This window comes from Parambassis ranga, chromosome 21 (assembly GCF_900634625.1).
Source record: "Parambassis ranga chromosome 21, fParRan2.1, whole genome shotgun sequence".
Classification (NCBI taxonomy): Eukaryota; Metazoa; Chordata; class Actinopteri; family Ambassidae; genus Parambassis; species Parambassis ranga.
In genome coordinates, this window is record NC_041041.1 from 11,155,783 (window position 1) to 11,176,296 (window position 20,514).

A 20,514-nucleotide genomic window follows, 5' to 3' on the forward strand; every position below is an offset into this window, starting at 1 on the left:
AGTAAGACATGAAGCTCCGCTGTGCTTCAGCCCCACTCTTATCTCCCCTGCAGCTGCTGCTGCTCCAGCTTTGAGCAGAGCAGTGCAGCAGAGCTTCCACATCCCACAGAGGATGTTCATATCCACAGATAGACCCACTGTGTGGCTCTGCTCATTCCAGCCCCACCCCCATTCTATCTTACCGTAGCCTTGCCTGGAAGTCCAACTCATGATTTAGTGTGGCTGACACAGTCCAACTGTGTACAGCTGGAGGCTACAGCACCACTATATTTGTTAACCACAGACATGTGAAAGGACACTGAAAGGTATTCAAGTCAGACAGTAATGGTTGTCATAGTATTGATTTTACAGAGGCAGTGTGTGTGCTATAGTCAGCTGAAGGATATTTCACTTTCTTAGCAGCATTGGTTGAGAGTTCAGCTGCAGACAGAGCTGCTTCACAGGAAGAAGAAACACTACTACACCTAATGACTCAGCAGCTCCCTGTCTGACCTTAATAATTCATCACCTTCTCGGAGGCATGCTCTAGTCTGGTGCAGAATTCAGTAGACAAAAATGTGGGTGATCCTAATGGAACTTTTGTTGGCACTGGCACAGCACATTTGTCTTTATGTGGCTTTACACAAAGGGTAATGACAAATGACACAGGTAAGTTTGAAGTGTTGAATAGCTATTAGTGTATAATTCTGATGTTTTATTAACAGCCAGCCCACATGTTTGGAAACTGAATCTCAATCTGGTGATTGATTACTGATGAATGGACATATCAAGTCCACCAGCTTCAGTTATGATGACGTCGCATACATGGCTTTCTAATAACTCTTCTGTTTTATGAAAACTCTAGAAAGACATTCTGGACTTTTAAAAAGTATCATCACTCATGGTCAGTCAGGCAGGATGTCGCTCCGTCCCCCTTCACCACTGTATGTATTTTTAGGTATGCTCCAACAAAAGGGCAGGATTTCAGCTCGCTCTACCCCAAAGTCAAGAACTGTTTTTTTAGGAGGGATTATTTTTTGGATTGCCAGGAAAAGCATGAACCTTGTCTGTGTTGTGCTGGATCATCTGACCTGTTCACACTCTTTCTCTGAGATAACTATCAGCCCCTTGTAATGGGAACACATGCACATGACAAGGCATCTGTTTGTGTGCTAGTGGTTGGCAACATCTTGCCTTTGTTTCCTTCTCTCTCTCTCTCTCTTTACAGCTATAGGTACAGCATGGTGAGCACCTCATTATACTGTTGTGGACATGCACAAGAAGAGTCTGTGTCCTCAGGGCGGAAGATTTACGATGACCAGCTGTGACAGTTCAAACAACGCCTGCTTGTTGTCTGAGCATTACTCATATTTGTGCTGGTGCTCAGTCAGTCAAAACTGGTGGTGACAATTCTTAGACAAATGCAAGTGGTAAAGTAAATCTGTTTTGCTGCCTTCGTGCACAGCCCTGAAAAAACAAGATTTATGACTTTGCAGTTTTACTAGTTTTACACCAAATTACTTCTTGTCATTCTATATAGTAAGCTGAAAATCCCTCTTTGCAGCGACAGGCGGGATCAGAAGTGTGAGAAAAGGGATAAACCACCAGAGTGGATGTATTTCCCAACTGATCAATGGGCATAATCAAAGCCTCATCCCTCTCTCTCTCTCTCTCTCTCTCCCCCATATGTTCCTTACTCTCTCTCTCTTACTGAATCTTCTCATTTGTGGGCTCAGCTGCTTTTCCTCTGCAGCCCGTCTCATCCTCCTGCACTCAAATGTAGTTCAGTGTGTCAAGCACTACTGAAATATTAACACAGCAGCAAGCAGGGAAATGCGTACAAGCATTCATGGCCTAGTGCACCATCATGGTGTAAGTGGACACTTCACTTTCTCCAGACGTGCACGTTTGTGTGTGTTAATGTAAACTGTAAAAAGGTGAAAGTTTCTCACACACAAAACAAAAATCCAGATCGACAGCACCATGTTTTTTTAATATAGAATTAATGAAAGTCAGCACAGCTGCTACCAGAGCAGCTTACTGCCATCCTTCAGTGGCTGCAGCATGTGCCTGCGACTGTGTCAAGGATGATTTTTTGTGACAAATGTCATTAAGGTCTTAAGGGGGGTCTTTGAGTGTGGGACTTGCAGCTGCAGGAAGGGAACAGACAGAGATAAATAAACCGAGTATGAACACTGCCCTGTTTCCTCGTCTTCATCCCTGTTCCTGATAATCAGGATGTGGGACATGGGCAGATGAGTAACGTTTGCACCCACAGAAACCCAAACTGGAATGAAAGTCATTTTCCAGAACACACGTTTACTTCTTTCCTGCTTTTATCTTCCTCACTGCAGTCCGGTGAAGACATTTTAATCAAAAGGCCGCATGAATCATTCCCTGGCATTTACAGAAAGCTTGTATATGATAAAATGATGTCGTTCCACTCCCAATGTATTCGTGTACTTGGCAGAGCTGGCAGCTTGTGATCAAGTGCAGCTAATCTTTTGTAGGAAAAAAAACTCCCCATTTGATGTCTTGGCCTAAAAGGTTTAAATCCTCCCATGTCCTTGGTCTATTTTGTAAACAGAGATTTGTGCAAAGCTTGAGCCAGGTCACTTAGTTTTCTACCAAAAACCGACATTTCATCTTATTTCAGTGAATGAATTTGTGTCTGGTTGTCTCTTCTCCATGAAGACTATCAGCCTGCTGTATGTCATATCCTTCATTGTGAATCATACTCTTGTTCTGGCGTGTTTTTCAGCTGAACTAAATAAGCATTCAGCCATATTGCTGTTTGCCTGACCATGGCGTCTGGCTCTCCCTCTGGATATGAGAGCCTGCATTTACTTTAACCCATTTATTTCACAATTACTCATCTGAATTCCCTAAAGGAGTCCCATTTTGAGGATTAAAAATGAAACGGGTTAATTCATTTTAGTATGCAAATGTGGCTGTGAAATGAATGGAGATGGGGAGGAATTTGGGAATTCACAGTGGCTTAGAGGAGAACGAGCCAGTGACCGAGTGAGACAGATGCACATTACAAGGCTGTGTGGCACCGACGCTCTGCATTGGTTGAAGCTGTAGCATCCTTCATCCCCCTCCATCCCTCGTTCCCTGCTCTACCTCACTCACTCACTCACTCACGCACTGTATCCCGTCTGCTGACTGAGGTATTCCTACAAGCACAGACTGGGGCAGCTTGCAGTTACAGTGACTGTGTGTGCATACATTCACTCTCCAGTCATCCTGCTCTCTGGATACTTCTGCCTGGATGCTTTCTGTCCTCGGGTGAGGAGCCGTGGATTTGCGGGGTCAGAGTCATAGAGATGATGGACCAGGGAGGTGCAGGGGACGACCAGGGAAACTGGGTCACTGGCAGGCTCTCCTGACTGATGCCTGTGTGGACCTGGAGGAATGGGGTGCACCACCAGCACAGTTGTGTTTGATGGGCTGCGAACGGTTTTAGAGAGGAACTGTAGTGGCTACATCTGTAAGGAGGCAGCTGAGACCACTGGGCCGTCTGAGGCAGAGCGAGCGCTGAGTCGGAGAGAGTCGCGTTTGTTGCCAACACCGAGACTACTTAAGGTGTGTGTGTCCTGACAGAGAATGTATATATATTCATGTTTATTTGGAAAAAAAAGAAACATTCACTTTTAATTTTAGATTTATCATGATTGTTTTGTCTTTAGAATGTTGATTAGAGCCCAGATTGTATAGTAATAATTAGCTTTAACAATCCAGAGTCATGAGTTTTAATTGGAAAAACTTCGTACCTGCAGAATTCGGTGCCAAGGCTCCTTTTATAGTTGTTTTTGTTGAGTCAGACATCTCATTATACTCCAGTATCATAAAAATAGTGATGAAAAAAAAGAGCAAAGCAGTAAATTCTCACATTTGAGAATTTAAATCCAGCGAATGTTTGGCAGCTTTGCTTAATGAAGGAGTTAAACTGTCTAGATTAGGGATTACAGTATAAACATTATTGTTCATATAGAAATGATATGCTTTAAATGAGTTCTTAAGCGTTTGCAAAACAAATAGCCAATGTTACCTTTCCTGATGTGTTCTATTAGGACGGCAAAATGTACTACATATGCATGATAAATGATTCAGATGGTAGTAACACTATGTGTGCAGGTCCTCCTTTCCTCCGTCAAGGAAACATCCACATATTGACAAAGTACTGCAGGGGGAGTTTCTTTTCCTGGGCTCTAATCCTAGCACCTTTCATATATGGCAGATTTACAGATGCAGCAGTAATAACCATCCTCGTCTCAGCCATGTGAATATGCATTTGTGAGTGTTAACAGTATAAAAAGTAGGGCAGTAGGAGGGCTGCATGATGCCTCTTGCTAAGCGCTGCATGGGTTAAAGCCTCTGTGGGCATAGATGGGGGGTGAGGAGGTTGAGTAGGGGGGGACAGTAAGCTCTGTGTCTGCTGGAAATCAATCACCGCTCTTCATCTGTGAACCGGCGGGCTTGGCAGGGCTTCTGCTGCTCCGTACCAGCTTGTCTTTCCCTTCTTGTTTGTGTTTACTTACTACTGTGTGTGTGTGTGTGTGTGTGTGATGTCTCCTTCCCGGCGCTGCTTCATCAGATTCGCAGCAGAGCACTGAGTGACAGTGGCCGGGCTGAGAGCAAGGAATTAGGTCAAGGGCACGGTTGCTTCTCTTGGATCAGGGATGGTCTTATCATCAGACAGGGTCAGTTAATCCTCTGTCAGCATTTGCAGTCATACAAATCAATAGTTACATGTGTGCAGGGGATGTGCTTCATTTAACACCAAACTGACAGAATGCAGTAAAAACATAGGACCACTGAATGAACCATAGTTAATAAGTACCTCAACAGTCTTGTTGAGTGTGAAAAGATGGAAAGGTGAAGATGTGGTAAATTTTACATAAAAATGAAAAAATGAAGGAAAATGCAGCACTGCTATTGAGCTGTTATTGTATGTTTATTAGGTTAATTGAGTGAGCTGACTTGGTACAGGTTGGTAAAGTTTCATTATTGTAAATGCCTTTGTGGGCGTTGGTCTGTGAACAGGAACCTTATCTCTGTATAAAAATGTCTAAAAGTGTGCAGGGTGTGTGCTGTTCTTTGGGCACCGTTTGCACCTTTTTAATCTATTCTAAGCCCGGTTATAAAAAGACATACACGGTTATGTTTGCCCTTTTAATTCTTTTGATTGCAGCAGGTTATTATTTCTGGGAATGAAAAACACAGATGATGGGGCAGGGCCAAGCACAAACTCACCTACTGTGCACACGATTACAGACAAAGCTCTCTGTGAGGAGCCGGTCTGTAGACATCAGGCTGTTATGGCTGTTATATCACTCGCTCATTAAAACAGCTCGGCCTTTTCCTTCCTCTTGGAAACTTGCTTCTTGTTCTAGTCAGAAGAACAGTTTGCATTAAAGTTATGCATTCTCATTATCACCTTTTTGTGTTTGTCATTTGTCAAGATAGAATCTTCAATTTTTAAGGTGATAAAAGTTCGGTTTCCGTTTCTTTATTTCTGAAACAGTCAAGGCCCATGCTGCTGTAACAGAAGCACTGAAGTGTGTACTGGTTTTATCAGAAGAATGTTGTGGTGACGTCAGCTTGGCAAAAGATGAAAGTGCTTTTGTCCAATTATGTTTTGGGAGTAGAGCTTCTAACTCAGACCTGTGCTGGTTGCCTTCCAGATAACTGTGCCAAATGAGTATAAGTTTATGTGTTACTTGTGTTGGGAAGTTGATGAAATACCAAAACTAAACCTGCATAACATCAAACATAAATTATTTACAGATTAAATCCAGTTAGTAGATTCTGTTACTTGACTAATCCTCTTCTTTTTTGGGTGTCAATTGTCAGTGTATAGAAAAAAATGACATTATTATTAATTCAGTTAATATTTTATAGTCGTAATAAAATGTTTCCATCCCTTTTCTTAACCTGCTTAACCCTATTAGATGTTCATCTCATTCTTCCTATACTCTCTTTATAGTAAAATAGATTTACAGTAAAGCGGGCCTTGCTGTCTGTTTTTCTGGGTGATTGCCTCCTTACTCTCAAGCCTTCCTTAAATTGTTGCTGCAGCGCTCGCAGCACTGATGCGTGTGTGTGTTTACATGCATTTGTATGCTTACGGTGCTCACTTACGGAATGATGGATGGAAACATTATCTGCAGCAGCAGATCTGAGAGCAGCCTTATTCATATTCAATATTGTTAGTTACATTTAAAGCATGCTGATCAATACATGTTCTTAGCTCCTGGTTTCTTATAGTCTTAAATAGTAAGTTGAGTCTCTTTCTAGATGACTGATGAGATGCCTGCCTTTGCTAAATGATTACATCCTGTTATTTTTGCTGCCATTGTGTCCTACATCCCACTACAGTAATGATATTAGCAGAGAGCATTATTACCTGCATGTTAAAACCTCATTCTCAGTCCAGTGCTGTCTGAAGGGACGGATCGAAAACAGACCACAGGATGGTGGTTCCTGGAGTCAGCGCTGCAGTGGGGTGGTGTGTGTTTTGATACATTCCAGGTTACACCCTGTTATGCTTTGGCTCATAAAATAGTTGCATCAGACCATTATTATGTAACTGAGAAGCCCAGTCGTGTCCAGGCTGAGGATCACAACTTGATATATGATGGTAATATCTTGAGTTTTAAATTAAAGTGTTGTTGAGCAAACAGAGCAGTTTACCTCATTAGACTTGACATTGTACAAGTGCTCATTCACACAAGAGGATATAAAAGCTATAGTGACACTGTAATAAAAGGGTTTATATTTATGTAATCACACAAAATGGATGACATCATTTGACTTTGCGTGAGACAATGTGGCATTGTGATGTTCATGTGTTAGTCCCCTCCCAGTTCATAAAAATGTTACAGTAATGACGCAAAACTAAAGCCTGCAAATTTCCTTAATGGCTTCAGAGGACAGAGGAAGAGCTTCTAATGAGTTATACAATGTGTCCAATGACATGTTTCCTGGTTGTTTTTAGCCCAGACCTCTGAATCATTGCACACATAACTCTGATTTGTTCAGCAATTCATTTAACTTCATTCATATTTCTGGGGTGCACCAAGCCCAGCCATTCAATAAAGATTATTATTTTATTTATTAGAACCCACTACATGTATTTTTCAGCACTCCCAGCTACAAACAGTCCAGCAGTCATGGAGCATATAAATCCCTTCATTAGAGAAGTCGCCATCTTGGATGTCCACAGCAGGAATGCTCTCATTTTAGAGAAGATGCAACAGTCTAGATGACTCCCAGCCTGCCAGGATGAGAGTCATCTTCCACCTGTTCTCCATGTTTAAATTCAGCAGGGCATTTCGTCACTGTGCTGTAATAAGGTGCACTTTCCAAGTCCTCCATGAATGATCATGAACACCTTTGGGCCAAGAAGACTTCTCCCTTAGACCAGAAACGTAAGACTGTAGAGTTGCTAATACATTATTTTATCAATTCATTTCCAGTGAACCTGAGTTGATCAAAATCTTTTCCTCAGAACATCCTGTCAGTCTGCTTCTGTCAGCATGAATGTTTGTTCTGCCATTAAAAGGGACTCAGCAGGCCTTCCTGCAGAGACCCAAGTGCCAGCTCGTCCCAAAGAAACGTTTTAATGTGTTTCCATTGGATTTGATTCAAGCAGCAAGCTGCAAAATATGAGCACTAAACCACTTCAACATGTTACCGATTACTACAGCAGGTAGAAGAACTCAAGCTTGATATGTGGCATTACTCTGACAAATTACACAACAGTGTCACTGGGTTATCGGTACAGATTGGTCACTTAAGTGAAGCTGAATTAGTAGTTTACAAAATTAAATTTTTTTAGTGAATAATGGAGTGCCTGCTGGTGTTCATGCAGAGTATGAAATAATCCAGTGGACTGAAGTGTGGGCCAGTAAAACTAGAGAGTGTGATACAGTAAACAGGCTGGTCTGATAAAGCCAGTCCCTGGGTTGCAGTTAGAGGAGGTGGGGGAGTAGACTGCACTATCTGCAGCAAGCATCTAAAGTGGACCTCTGCTTAAGTTTTAACACACATCGAAACACAGATCACAGTAAAGTTGAAAAAACAGATGTAATCGTGCATTTTTCATGCCAAGTTTTTAGCTTTTTGGAAAACACCTGCCACATATTCACTATTTTCTGAAACAGAACACTTCATTGGGTTGTGGCCAGTGTCGCAGAGGAAAAAAAAAGTGCATATATGTTGATTTACCCCGCTGCCCTCTAACCCCCTGTGACACCTGCTTTCATAGACTGAGGATTAGCTTATATCTCTGTGACACAATAAGGCACACGGTCTCTGATATATTATGAGAGGGTGCAAGATTAGGAGGCCTGAATCTGTCATTACTGTGAGTCAGAGGCGACATGGTCGTAGGTTTTCCCATCAAACCATTGTACAGGAAGTTAACACTTTTCACTTTAAAGGCCGATGCAACTCAGTAGACTAGTAAGTTCAAATACTGCCAGAGACAGGCTGCATCACAAAACACAAATTAACAACATATATTATTTACAGTAGCTTTTTTTAGCATTTGTTTACTGGCTCACTAATTGTTGGTAAGGTGATAGCGTAACCTTGACTCATTTATATTGTATGTTAACACAGACGTATGGACATGTTAAGGTCCAATTAGTCAACATATAGCAGTTAGCAGATGTAGGCTAAGCACCTATTGCATACATAACATACCAAAACACAGACGGATAATGATTATTAGTCTTTAGTTACTGCAGTAAAAAATACTTATATTGATACATCATAACGTTATTGTATAATAGATCAATGATAAGTGTGCTTTGACTATGCTGGGCTAATAACAGTCCTATCAAGGTGAGCTAAACCAAGCAAACAACTAAACAGATAATATCATCAACTGATGTTGATGATATTATCTGTTTTTAATGTTATTAATGTACCTACAATATAAAAGTAACATCCTTTGAGGTGAAAGGGGCGTGTGCCACCGGGAATATGACGTATGTGCAGGAACTATTGATTTGAACTGATCTGTACTGTGCTTATAGAATCAACAACCAACATCTGTTAAGTTATTTCTTATAGGATTTTAAGATCAATTGAAAAATGGTCACAAACTGTTATTGATTTTGACCAATCCCGGTGTGGGGCCCATATGGGCATGTGACAGTGTGAGGGGAGCAGCTGCCCTCCCCCTTCTCCACTGAGATGCAGGCGTGAAAAGATAACATCCTCCCCTGTGGTGGCCCACCAGAGGAATCTGTAAGTCAGGCCCATTCCTCGGTGGGTTGATGGGGGCTGTGTCGCCCAGGAATGCCCCTGAAGCAGTTGCATCAACAAGCAGCAAGACAGAAACAGGTCCTAATCTCAAATCTGTGATTACAGCCACTATCTTGGCTACAGTCATACAGCGGAAGCAGCCTGGCAATAAAAACTTTAATGACTAATGATTGTGTGTCATACTTCACTACTGACGATGTGTTGCTCAGTCTTGGGTCATCAGATTTGTAGTGTCTATGTCTAATCCAAGATTGCAGCAGCTGATATGTTTGCAGGTGCCCTCGTAGTGTATGTGTTCTGTGAGTGTCACAGCATACGTGCCCCATCGTTGTCTCATTCTCCCTGAGCTTGTTCCTCCTGGTGAACTTTAAACTGGCTCTTATTTCAGCTGTCCCACACAAGGCGTGGACAGTCCCTGACCACACTGTAATACTTGAAGAATGTGTATCTTGTTTTCTTTTGTCAACCCTGTGTCACTGTGCAGGTGGATAGTGTGGGGGTCAGATAGCTTCATTGTGTGTGTATATGTGTGTCTGTGCTGGGATGCGGGGGTTAGAGAGAGAGGGTGTTTAACTCCCCCCCAGGCAGCACACAGCTGAGTGTAGGAGGGAGGGGCCATCTCCTCAGCCTGGGTGTGAGGCCACTGTTTTCAGTCAGAGCAGTCTGGGCTGAGAGAGTGAGCTCAAGTCTGAGAGAGGAGAAATACAAAAGTTTTTTTTTCCAGGCTGAAGTTTCTTTCTCCGGCTGATATGCTGACTGTCTGCTTCTCTTTTGGATCTAACTTGGACATATCTGTTGACAATGCAAGGAAGGGCTGGTAAGGCTCCAAAGAAGGAGCTGGTCATTGAGAGTCCACAGCAGTACAAGAGGCTGGTTGCTGCAGCTGAGACTGAGGTAGACTCAGTGCCACAGGTGGTGGTAAGTCAGACTTCACATAGAGAATTAGAACTGTATGTGTTGTGTTTTTTTTTCTGATCCACATGAAAATCTTGCAACGCTGTAAAGTTTAACTACAGTCATAAAGTCCTGAATGAGCAGGTGTCATGTGAGCGTCTGCGCTGGTTTCTCATCTCTTTCTATGCTGCCAGCTCACTTTTATAATTTGCAGGGTTAGCACCAGTTCAAAAGAATGTTGAACTTTTACCAACACTTTACTACCTGGATAGATACAGAGCACATCTATTCTTACAGATTACAGTGACTTGTAAAACATTTATTTGGCTCAAAAGTCAGAGCTGGCTGTAATATCCTGATGTGCAAGAAGGTGTCCAGTCAGAGTGGGCACTACACAGCACCATTGTTCCAGGCTGTGTGAGGGTGCAGTGATGGGAGGAGTGGAGCTAAACAGCTGCTAGGTCACTGTGGAGAGGGAGTGGAGCTTCATAAGATTCTGCTTAATGCTCTCTTTCCAGGGATGACTGATGCTTGTTCATATAAGTATACAGATGTTGGTGCAGCCTGCTTTGTTCTGCTTTGATACTCTGTCCAAAGCTTGTTTATAGCACAGTATTAACATACTTTTGGATTGATAGTGAAGCAATACCATTGGTCCACAAGACTGAAGCGTTTTGAAATGTCTTCCTTTAAATCTTTGGCCTACGTCCACTGACCTCGGTCAGCGCTGTGGACTGAGAATGTCTTCCTTATGAATGTTCATTTTCTTACTCAGTGCTGAGTGTACTGTGTGGTTGACCACTTTGAGCTACTAACAAAGCAGTGTGCATGAACTCGGGGAAGTCAGCTACAACGAGGTGTGGTCAGAAAGAATCCATAGCTGGTGAAAAAAGGGCGCTCTCATTTTATTGTAGGTCAGACTTTTCAGCCACCACTCTAGTTGACGAACAATTATGGCCTCTGTCTTAAAACCACCTTCTACCCTGCATTGTTTTCTAGTTCCTCCACGATATTCCCAGATGTGAAGTTTATTCACTTCAGGAGGTTCTGTATCTACCTGAGGGTCTCCTCCCACCTTGGGGGTTGCCACATACAGATGCTGCCCTACTCTTGAACTCTATAAGGCTCAGTAACCCTAAGGAGGAAACTACGACTACATCTGCATTTCACTACATCTAAAGGGTTTTCATGGTGACCTCAGTACTTTCATAAGTGTGTGTGTCCTAATTTGTTTTGTTTAGCCACTAGTGTTATTGTCAGTGTTTGTTTCCTGTGCATTGCTTAGTAATGACAGTGTAGCTGTGTGTACCTGATGTTCAGTATCTAGTACAGGTTGTCTGATTTCAGTGGAGATATGGAGATTTTAGGCGTCGAGTCTCAAGTGAGATGTTGGCGTGCTTCTTATCTCTTAGAGCTCAAATTCTTTCTTAGCTTATTTATCTATGTGGCTATCTCTCTACCTGTTGGTAAAACTGTACGCATGAATGCATTTAGTTGTAATGTCTGTGTTGTGCTCAGAAGTCTGTGAATGAAAGGTTAACGTCAGAACCTGCTTCAGCTGTCAGACACGGTGGCACCATCTCTGCTCGGCTAACCTCTCCACGTCCTTGAAACTGATACAAGGTCCTGCCCCCTCTGCCCTCAGCCTGCTCTGTTATTAACAAAGGTTGCTAGCAACATGTAGTTAAGCGGGTCAATATCCATGACTCTCCCTCTGAGATCATGCTAGTATTATCAGTCCCAGATGTGGCTGTCGCTCAGCCCTGAAGTCTGGTGATGTGTCACTATTCATTTTTCACTATATGCTGTTAGGTTTATCCTTCCATCCCATCAGTGCTACAGTGACAGCTTATTCTCCATCGAATGGCCACTGTATCGTAGCAGCTTAGAAGCCTTTCTCCTGCCTTGAATATGGGAGTTTAGTGGGTCAGCACTAGGCAGAGAGTATGACGATGCACCGTAAAGCCATAATCACGAAGTAATAACGTCACCACATCTGTTTCAGAAAAAAAAAGCATTTACCAGCTCAAGCTGACTTTTGAACCTTGTTTTATGCTGCAGAGGATAATCACTTTGTATCCACAGAAGTCCCCGCAGTCAGAGGGGGTTGTGATATTTTCCTTGACAGACATGTTGTGCATGTTTGCGCTCACAAAGAGATAAACCCATCACCTCTCACTGCTGAAGCGGATACATTTTCTCTGGACAGATCAAGTCCTGGTAGACATGTCACACAGTATCTAGCAGATAGCAGGTCCTGTTATACAGCATGCAGTCGGATTAATCACCATGTCAGCTCTGTGGGAACTGGGTTAAAATATTAACCTTTCCAGTGATAGAATATTTTTATGTGTGTGCATCATTTGACAGGTTAAACACATACGACACTCCTAGTTGTTTTTCCTATGCTACCTATTGTGATGCCATAAATTACCATTAGCTACTTCTCTCTGTATCTTTTTATCCTTTTATCCTGTTTTTATTTTGTTTTTAATTCAAGTAGAAGTGTGTATGGGTGTGGGTGTGTGTGTGCTTGGTATATATTTTGGGCGTGTGTGTATGGTTTGTGTTTGTGTCATGTAGTATATTATATGAAAGTTGCTATATAAAAAGTTTGATTTGATTTGTTTCTCTCAGTCCTGCCCTCACAACTGGTGTGTATGTTATGAAGGTGAAGTTTTGTTGTTTGTTGGGTTCCATTTTTGTGCATGTGTGGTTGTAGAGTTGTGACAAAAAAAGGTAGGGAAGCTTGTTGCAGATGGGGGAAGTTGCCCTATATTAATCATCATTAAAGGGCCTGTTTAAGCAGTTTGATTCCTAAACCTAATTAAACAGTGAGCCAAAACAATAAGTGAAAAAGTGCTTGTCAACATTTATCCCACTCTCCTGGGCATTTACACTTAGGTTAATGCCATGTATTTCCAAACTCCTCTGGATCTATCTAATAAAAGGTTTAAATGCAGGCAAAAATTCAGATCCCAACAATATGTCCATACCTTTGTCTACCTTATTAGTACTCTGTGTGAACAAAGTTTTGTCTCTGCTCTCTAGGTGAAACCAAAGGTGATCGAACCACTGGACTATGAAAATGTGCTGGTGCAGAGGAAGACGCAGATCCTCAGTGACGTCCTCAGGGACATGCTGCAGTTCCCCCTGGAGGACTTTGAGGTAAGTTCCACACTTGTTTCTTGCACACTGTATTTTTTTTTTGAGGGGCAGTGTCACAGCATGTGCTCCATGACCATACAAGGTCAAACCATTTACTGTTATCAGTCCAACATCATTATTTACTCGCCCACTTGCGTGTTTTCTTTCGTTGTGTTTGTTTGGCTTTTCGCAGTCCTTTCCTTTGGCCCAGGCGTGGCCACTGTTGTGAATACCGGGTGGGGTCGTTCATGGCGGCTTTTCTTTTGTTTATATCCTCCTCTGCTGTAGCAAGAGATGGGTCAGGGGCCATCTGTTTAATTGGCTCATTCTGTCTCCAATGTTGTGACAGAGCAAGTGTTATCTGCAGCCACATTGTGCAGGACGTACGCTCCTTCTCCACTTTCCACGCTGTGGTTGGAAAATCTGAAATGGAAATCTGGCCTGGTGCTGGTTCTTCAGGAAATGAGACTTCTTTTGAAAGATGTTCTTACCAACAGCAGGACTGAGATGTATAGCATATCCTCAGATCTGACCTTTCCACTCACAAAATTTTATAGAGTCTGGACTTTATTGTTTTAACACTCCTTCCTGTGAGAGAAGTTTTTATTTCGTTCACCATGATGACTTTAACATCCTTTGTCTGAATGCCCATGCTGGCGTGAGATGGTACTAATGAGCAATTTAGATGTATTACATTTATTACTGTGCTACAGAAACATGCCAGTAGGGCTTTCTTCCTCCAGACCATCAGCAGTAACTGTAGCAGTGAGAGACTTTTCAAAATAAAAGAACAGTAACTGTTTTTTTTTTTACATGAAGATTGTTTGTGTTGTTTCTCTGCTTTACCAAAAACTCATAAACTATAATAAATAAAAAATAAAAACTAAAAAAATAAATAAAGTTTCATACCAAACCACTGTGAAGTGACACAAGAGTGACTCCCTTTTCTCTTTCAACTGTGTCTACACTGTTACAATCCAACCAGTAACAACACAATTGCAAGTATGGAATTTATACACAGTGTGTTTTTCTCATTACTGCTCTCTCTACACTTGTGACCTGTTCTGGTTGCACCCTGCTTCGCCTTTAATCCCAGTTGGGATTGGCTCCAGCCCCCCTGCCACCCTTTAAGCTTCTTAAAAAGTTAAAAGTTTAAATAAAGTGGTGATAAAGTATCACCACTGTATATTTGGCATGTAACATCTTCCACTCTCTCTCTCAGTTAGAGACACTGTCTTAGAACTGCTGAAAGGTTTTTCTTTGGATGACATAGTGCAAATTGCATACTTATCCAGACAACTGGCAAAAACCAGATGAGGCTCTTTTAGCTGTGCACAGAGGTTGTTGTGCTTTGTTTGTTTGGCACTGATAGCACTGGTAAATTTATAATGATAAGAGTATCCTTAGTTTACGTAAAACACTTTAAAAATCAATCAAAATCTGTGTATGATTTTGTTAAAAGTCTAGATGCATAAACTTGGTTTGATCTGCAGTTATGGGATGGTGCTGTATATGAATAGACTTGATACAAACTTATTGCATAATCCCTGTGTATCTACCAATTGTGCTGTTTATATGTGTAACAGGGAGAACTAATATATAAATAATTCACTGTTTACTGTACAAACACAGAGGTTGTGATGAATATAATGCAGATAATAAGGGCAGGTCTTCCTGCTGTCATCTGATTTGCAGTTCATAGTAGATATCACTCTGTAACTAGCAGCTGGGAGCCTTGTCTTCTTCATGCTCATCCTGTCTGCTGCCGCTGCTATGAACATGGCATACCAGCTTCACACACAAACAGTATGTTGTCAGGGGATGACAGGTGATTCTAAATGAGGGGGGGAAACAGGAGAGGCAGTGATTGAACTTAACATCTGTTTCTGCCCCCAACTCTTGTTCAGGCAGGGCTGTAATCAGCTTTGTGTTTTGGTGAGAAGAGGTGTGGCAACTGTGTGTTCATGCTAAGACCTCAGCACTGAACCTTTTAAATGACATGCACATGACCTCTCTTTACACTCTTGTTTTGCCTCTAAAGGATCCAACTTGGATGAACTCTTATTCTTGACTTAGAGAAACACTAAATCTCTGAAACTTGCTGCTGCAGGGGTCAAGTGTTCAGAGTCCAGAAGAGAACCCAGCTCAGCCGGAGAAATAAGAATGATATTCAAAATGAAATATTGATGGAGTCTTGCTGAGAGGAGCCATGCTAATTTGCTGCTTACTTAATGAGAGAATCCCAAGGTTCTCCACGGCAACTTGTAGCCCAATTAAATGCTTCCTGTTACCCACTTCCTGCCTCCCTCTTACCTCCATGCATGTTTATTTCTGCTGCTTGGATTGTAAAGATTATAATCGCCCCTGCAGGAAACCTGGCTAGCAGACAGGAAGGGGAGACTTAAAGGTTCACAAATACGAGCTTGGTATGGAATTTGTTGGTGCTGAGGCTAACACCAAATGCACAATAACTAACACAATCACAAGACGGAGGCACTTTTGACACTATATTAGCTATTTGTATCGATGTTTATAGTCAAGGTATAGTTTCCTATTTGCAGTTATTTTGTTTTAGTTTAGTTTTGTTTGGTTAAGAATACTCTAACCTGAATGAATGGATCATACTGTACTTCTCCTTGAACCATTTGTTATTCCTGTAAAAGAAAATTAATCCTTTTGCATTCTTCACATTTACCAGCAAACAAACGCAGCTCACACTCGCAGCTGACGGGTATTTAACTTGCACAAAGCTAGAATTCATTTTTTTCCTTTTGACAAAGTCAGCTGAACTGCTCACTTAATGGTTGTATTTATATTTGCCTCTTGCTTTCAGGGATCATGGCTGGTCAAATGCATTTCATTTTATTGTGAGACATGATGCTGTTGCTCACATCAGCTATTGCATGTAATTAAAATGAGTTAATTGGCTGTCAGACAGGGATGTTAAAATAAGTTTCATTCTTGTCTCTACCTGTGATGCAACAATAATCAGCCTGCCAGCATATCTGCTTTGAGCATGCTGATGTTAGCAGCATGCTTTAATTTGAGGATTTTGCTTCTACTTGTTGCTGTTTACCTTGCTGACTATTCACTGAACCTGTAGGCCCTGCACGGTACAGACAGGCATGCTGCCTCCCTCACATGCTGCTCATGCTGCTTTAGATAGACACTGGCCCTTTTATCAAACAAAGAATAATATTTAAGGGAACACCCAGAGCCACTGTCTCCATGCAGCTGAAACCACAAGAAGGTGTCCAGCTTCAGAAATGTCTCCCACATTTTGTTTCAATTTCAGTTTTACTGTGTTGACGGTGTGCTGTAATTCCCCCCGCAGTTATGTATCTTTTGCTTTGTTTCACAGATTTCCACATTGAGGCGTCAAGGGAGAACTCTGTACCCCACAGTGCCTGAAAATGCAGAGAGGGAGGCTCAGAGTCTGTTTGTCCAAGAGGTAGGCTCATTTTAAAGGCCCTGAAAACATGTTGTCTTAATCATTTTTGCATGAGCAATGAGGTCCTACACAAACATGGAATTTCAGGCAAACATTCCTGACTATTCACTTGAATGATTTGCAAAGTCTAATACATGAGATTGAGGAAGTGGTTAGCAAAGTTTGCACATGGACCACACAGACCTGCTGCTGCACTATAGTGACACTAACGTGAGTTATTAGCTACTTTATGAGCTAATATTAGCAATAGTATTCATAGCACATCACAGCTCATCAGAAAACCTCTTCAATTCATGAGTCCACCTAAACAAAGGCCCCGTCTATATTTGTGTGTGGAACTGTTGTGTAAAATGGGCCCATTATAGACTATTACTGGAGGCAGCAGGGCCATTTGCACTCTGCTTTCTCAGAAATATCTATTTATATCCGAGAACATGCAATTAATTGTCACATGGTTATCAAAGTCCCGGATATTTTCTGTCCATGTTGGCTCATAGTGGTATTTGTCAGTGCTGTAAGCTAACGGTGAGTGCAGATTAAACCAGACATTAGAATTATGCATTATGACCATCCGGCACAAGCACACTGCTTTCACTGTCTTTTTAAGCCACATGTCAGCTGCCAGCCAATGTTTCACTTTCTAGGTCAAAGGTCATTGTTTAGGCCGCTTTATCTGATGTCATAAAGTTATTGAGACACCGAGTCAAGTGTTGCCGGTCGGTTGGACAGCTGTGGAGATTGGCCCCAGTAAGAGGCCTCTCTGTTTCCGATTGGTCTCCTGATCAGGTTGCATTTCATCTCCCCGCAGGAGCACTTCTTGTAAACGGCATGTATTTCTCAGCAGATACCAGTGAGCTGCTCCTATCACTGACTCTAACAATGAACAGATGTCTTCTTTCCAAGTAAAGGAGGATAGAGATACACTCCCTTCCAAACTTTGTTAGTGTACAGTTAGATCGAGGCTGAATCATCTTACACTCCTTTTTTTCTGGAGGCTTTAATTGTTGCTCATATTAAATAATTTTGTTATTAGTTTTTGGAGTTTCCTAATAAAATATTTTGTCAGTCACATCAGGGAAAACTAAGATGTTTTGTTCGTTTTCTCTTTGTAAAATGTTCATAAATCTCATTTCCCTGTAAACTGAAGATTAGACTCTAAAAGTCAGTCTATGCTAGAAATGAACTGTCTGATAATAGTTGGTCCTTCCAGCACTGGACCCAAAGAGGGAGGAAGCCATCTGCAGTTCTGATGAACCATACTGCCAGCTTTAGCTTTCTTACAAAGCTTAAAAGTTTTTTAACCTATCATCTAAAAAGAAGCAGGAGACTCAGGATCTAGAATCTAGAATCTTTGGTTTCACAGGCATTGCTAACTCTATGCTGTGCTGCAATGACACGTTCTCTTTCTAAGCCTTTACATTGTTATAAAGTACTTTGTTCCTAGGAAAATAGTTCACCAAGACGCAATTTTGAATGTATGGTCAGACTACATGACTAAACAATCTTAAAGCCTCATGGAAAATGTGAAAAAGGTGTGTGCTGTTGCCTTGTGTGCCAGGGATGAATGTTGCATTTATTGCTATAGAAGTCATCAGACAGTGTCGTGTGGTCCTGCTGACTTTGAGCATACTGACGCTTTAACACAGTCTTTAGACCGGACTGCACTGCAGTGATGTGATGTCATAGTCATCTGTAATTCTTTTCCATTGTCTCCACAGTGCATTAAGACCTACAAGTCTGATTGGCATGTTGTCAACTACAAGTATGAGGACTACTCTGCTGACTTTCGACAGCTTCCAGTGTAAGTCTAGCTGTGGTCCATTGTGGGCTTTTACACTGTATTCACAGGGATAATTTGATAGTGTGTCAAGACATCTTTATGATGGGCAAGTAGGAAACATTACTTTATATAAAAGAACACTTTTTTATGTTATGAGGTCAACCTGTTTCCTGTTTTTTCAATAGGAAACACAGCATAAAAATAATACAGTGAAAATGAAGATTCTCAGTCAGTCAGGTCATATTCATTCAAAAGGTTGAAGCGCATCAACAGGCCTTGTACGCGCAACAAGTCCAGTTGCCTCGCTTTAACCTTTTGAATACAGTGGTTTAAAACAGTGTTTCCTTTTTACAATGTTGTCTGGATATTTCCCGAATGGAGCCAGTGTGGAAACCACCCTCATTGTCCGCAGATTGTGTCATCAGCTCCAGCCCCATCCCTGAAGAGCATCTATTTTACGGCCAGTGTATTAGAAACTGAGCTGATGATGACCTTGACAGCCCAACTGCTGCCAAATGTTCTGTCACTTCACTGAATCTGTGGAAGTTAAAACAATGCTGCGTGACGCCGACTGCTTGTTAAAAAAAATCACACTACTTACAGTTAAAGAGGCTCTTACCTTTGGCTCATATTCATTTTCCATCCATCAGTATACACCTTAGTGTGTTTCCGTGAGCGGTAAAGTGCTGATTTTCCAGCACTCCTGGAAATCCTGGAAAACTGCATCTGCCGTGTTTGTTTTTTCTGGCTCTCTTGGGAAAGCTACAGAATACAAAACAACTTATAAAAATGAGTCAAAAACATAAGGAAGAAATCACATGATCTCAGTCAAATCATTTCAGGCCACATGTGCTAGAAAGATTTGCAACTAAAATGAAAGCCGATGAGTCACACTGCAGTGGAAACTCTGAACTACCAGCACCTAAACTCCAAAAGTTATTTATATTATTATATTATTATATTTTATTTCTGTGATATATATACTTTATTGATCTCAAAAGGGAAATTGTTATATTCCTTGTGAAATGTGTTGGACTATAAATGTGAAATTGACACAGACACATTTAAAACTGTACATAGCAACCCTTTATATCAACTAATGTTTAAACATTTTTTTACAGTAAAGTGTCCAGACCTGATAAACTGGCTGTCCACGTGTTTGAAGTGGATGAAGATGTTGACAAAGATGAGGTGAGTTTCCAGGAAGTAGTATTGCAGTAGGTACAAGGCCACCAACTGCACAGGAGAGTCTGTGTGAAAACAGCATAAAGATAATTACTGTATGTGTGTGGCACCGGCTGGACTGCATGGAATCTATCTAGAAGGGCTATGTACCAAACTTTGAGAAGAGGCTGTGGACAGAGGTCTGTCACTGCCCACATCTTTAAACTGTATCCTTACATGACTACAAGTCAACCAAATATGCAGGAAAATGTATGCGTCAGCGTGTATACAATTCTGTCGACGCTGATCGACTGTGCATTTATGGTATACAGACTTTAAAGAGATATAATGAGAAGAACTGTGTCTCTTTGTGTCTGCAAAAAAGTATTATGCAGTCCTTGAAACGTATAAAGAACTACTCATGAAGATGATTAGCTGCAAGTTTATCACACAGTTGAGTTGACTTGATTGATTCACAATGCCCTCACTACAGAGATAAAAGACATTTTTGACCCTAATAGCTGAATTTAACAGAAAGAATTAAGTGTAATTAGGATTTTGCCTGCACATCATGTCTTAACGGGCAATTTTCTTTCCCCACAATGAGAAATCTTAGGCTGCAGTACAACATTTGGGTCTTTTCATCCTCTGCTAATTCATGTATGACAGAGTGGGTGTGTAGGCTTGCACAGATTAAACGAGTATTTGTTGTCTTTGGAATGGCTCGTAGGAGTGCACAACAAGGAGGCTCATAAGTCACCTGACACACACTCACACTTAATGGGAGTCTTCAAAGCGGCAAAGATAACACAGAGCT

General features: G+C 41.5%; 1 protein-coding gene across 19 annotated transcripts in view; it reads left to right on the top strand.

Annotated features, from left to right (window-relative positions):
* The window catches only part of zmp:0000001200 (dedicator of cytokinesis protein 9), a 61,207-nt gene that overhangs the window by 13,292 nt on the left and 27,401 nt on the right, over positions 1 to 20,514 (top strand). For 17 of the 19 annotated variants that reach the window (XM_028394273.1, XM_028394276.1, XM_028394275.1 and 14 more), the window contains exons 2-5: positions 13,207 to 13,323; positions 16,664 to 16,753; positions 18,472 to 18,554; positions 19,655 to 19,724. In XM_028394273.1, coding sequence (XP_028250074.1) covers positions 13,207 to 13,323; positions 16,664 to 16,753; positions 18,472 to 18,554; positions 19,655 to 19,724 — 360 coding nt within the window. Of the gene's footprint in view, positions 1 to 9,922; positions 10,180 to 13,206; positions 13,324 to 16,663; positions 16,754 to 18,471; positions 18,555 to 19,654; positions 19,725 to 20,514 lie in introns of those variants that run through there. The other 2 variants (XM_028394274.1, XM_028394287.1) reach the window with 1 other exon arrangement.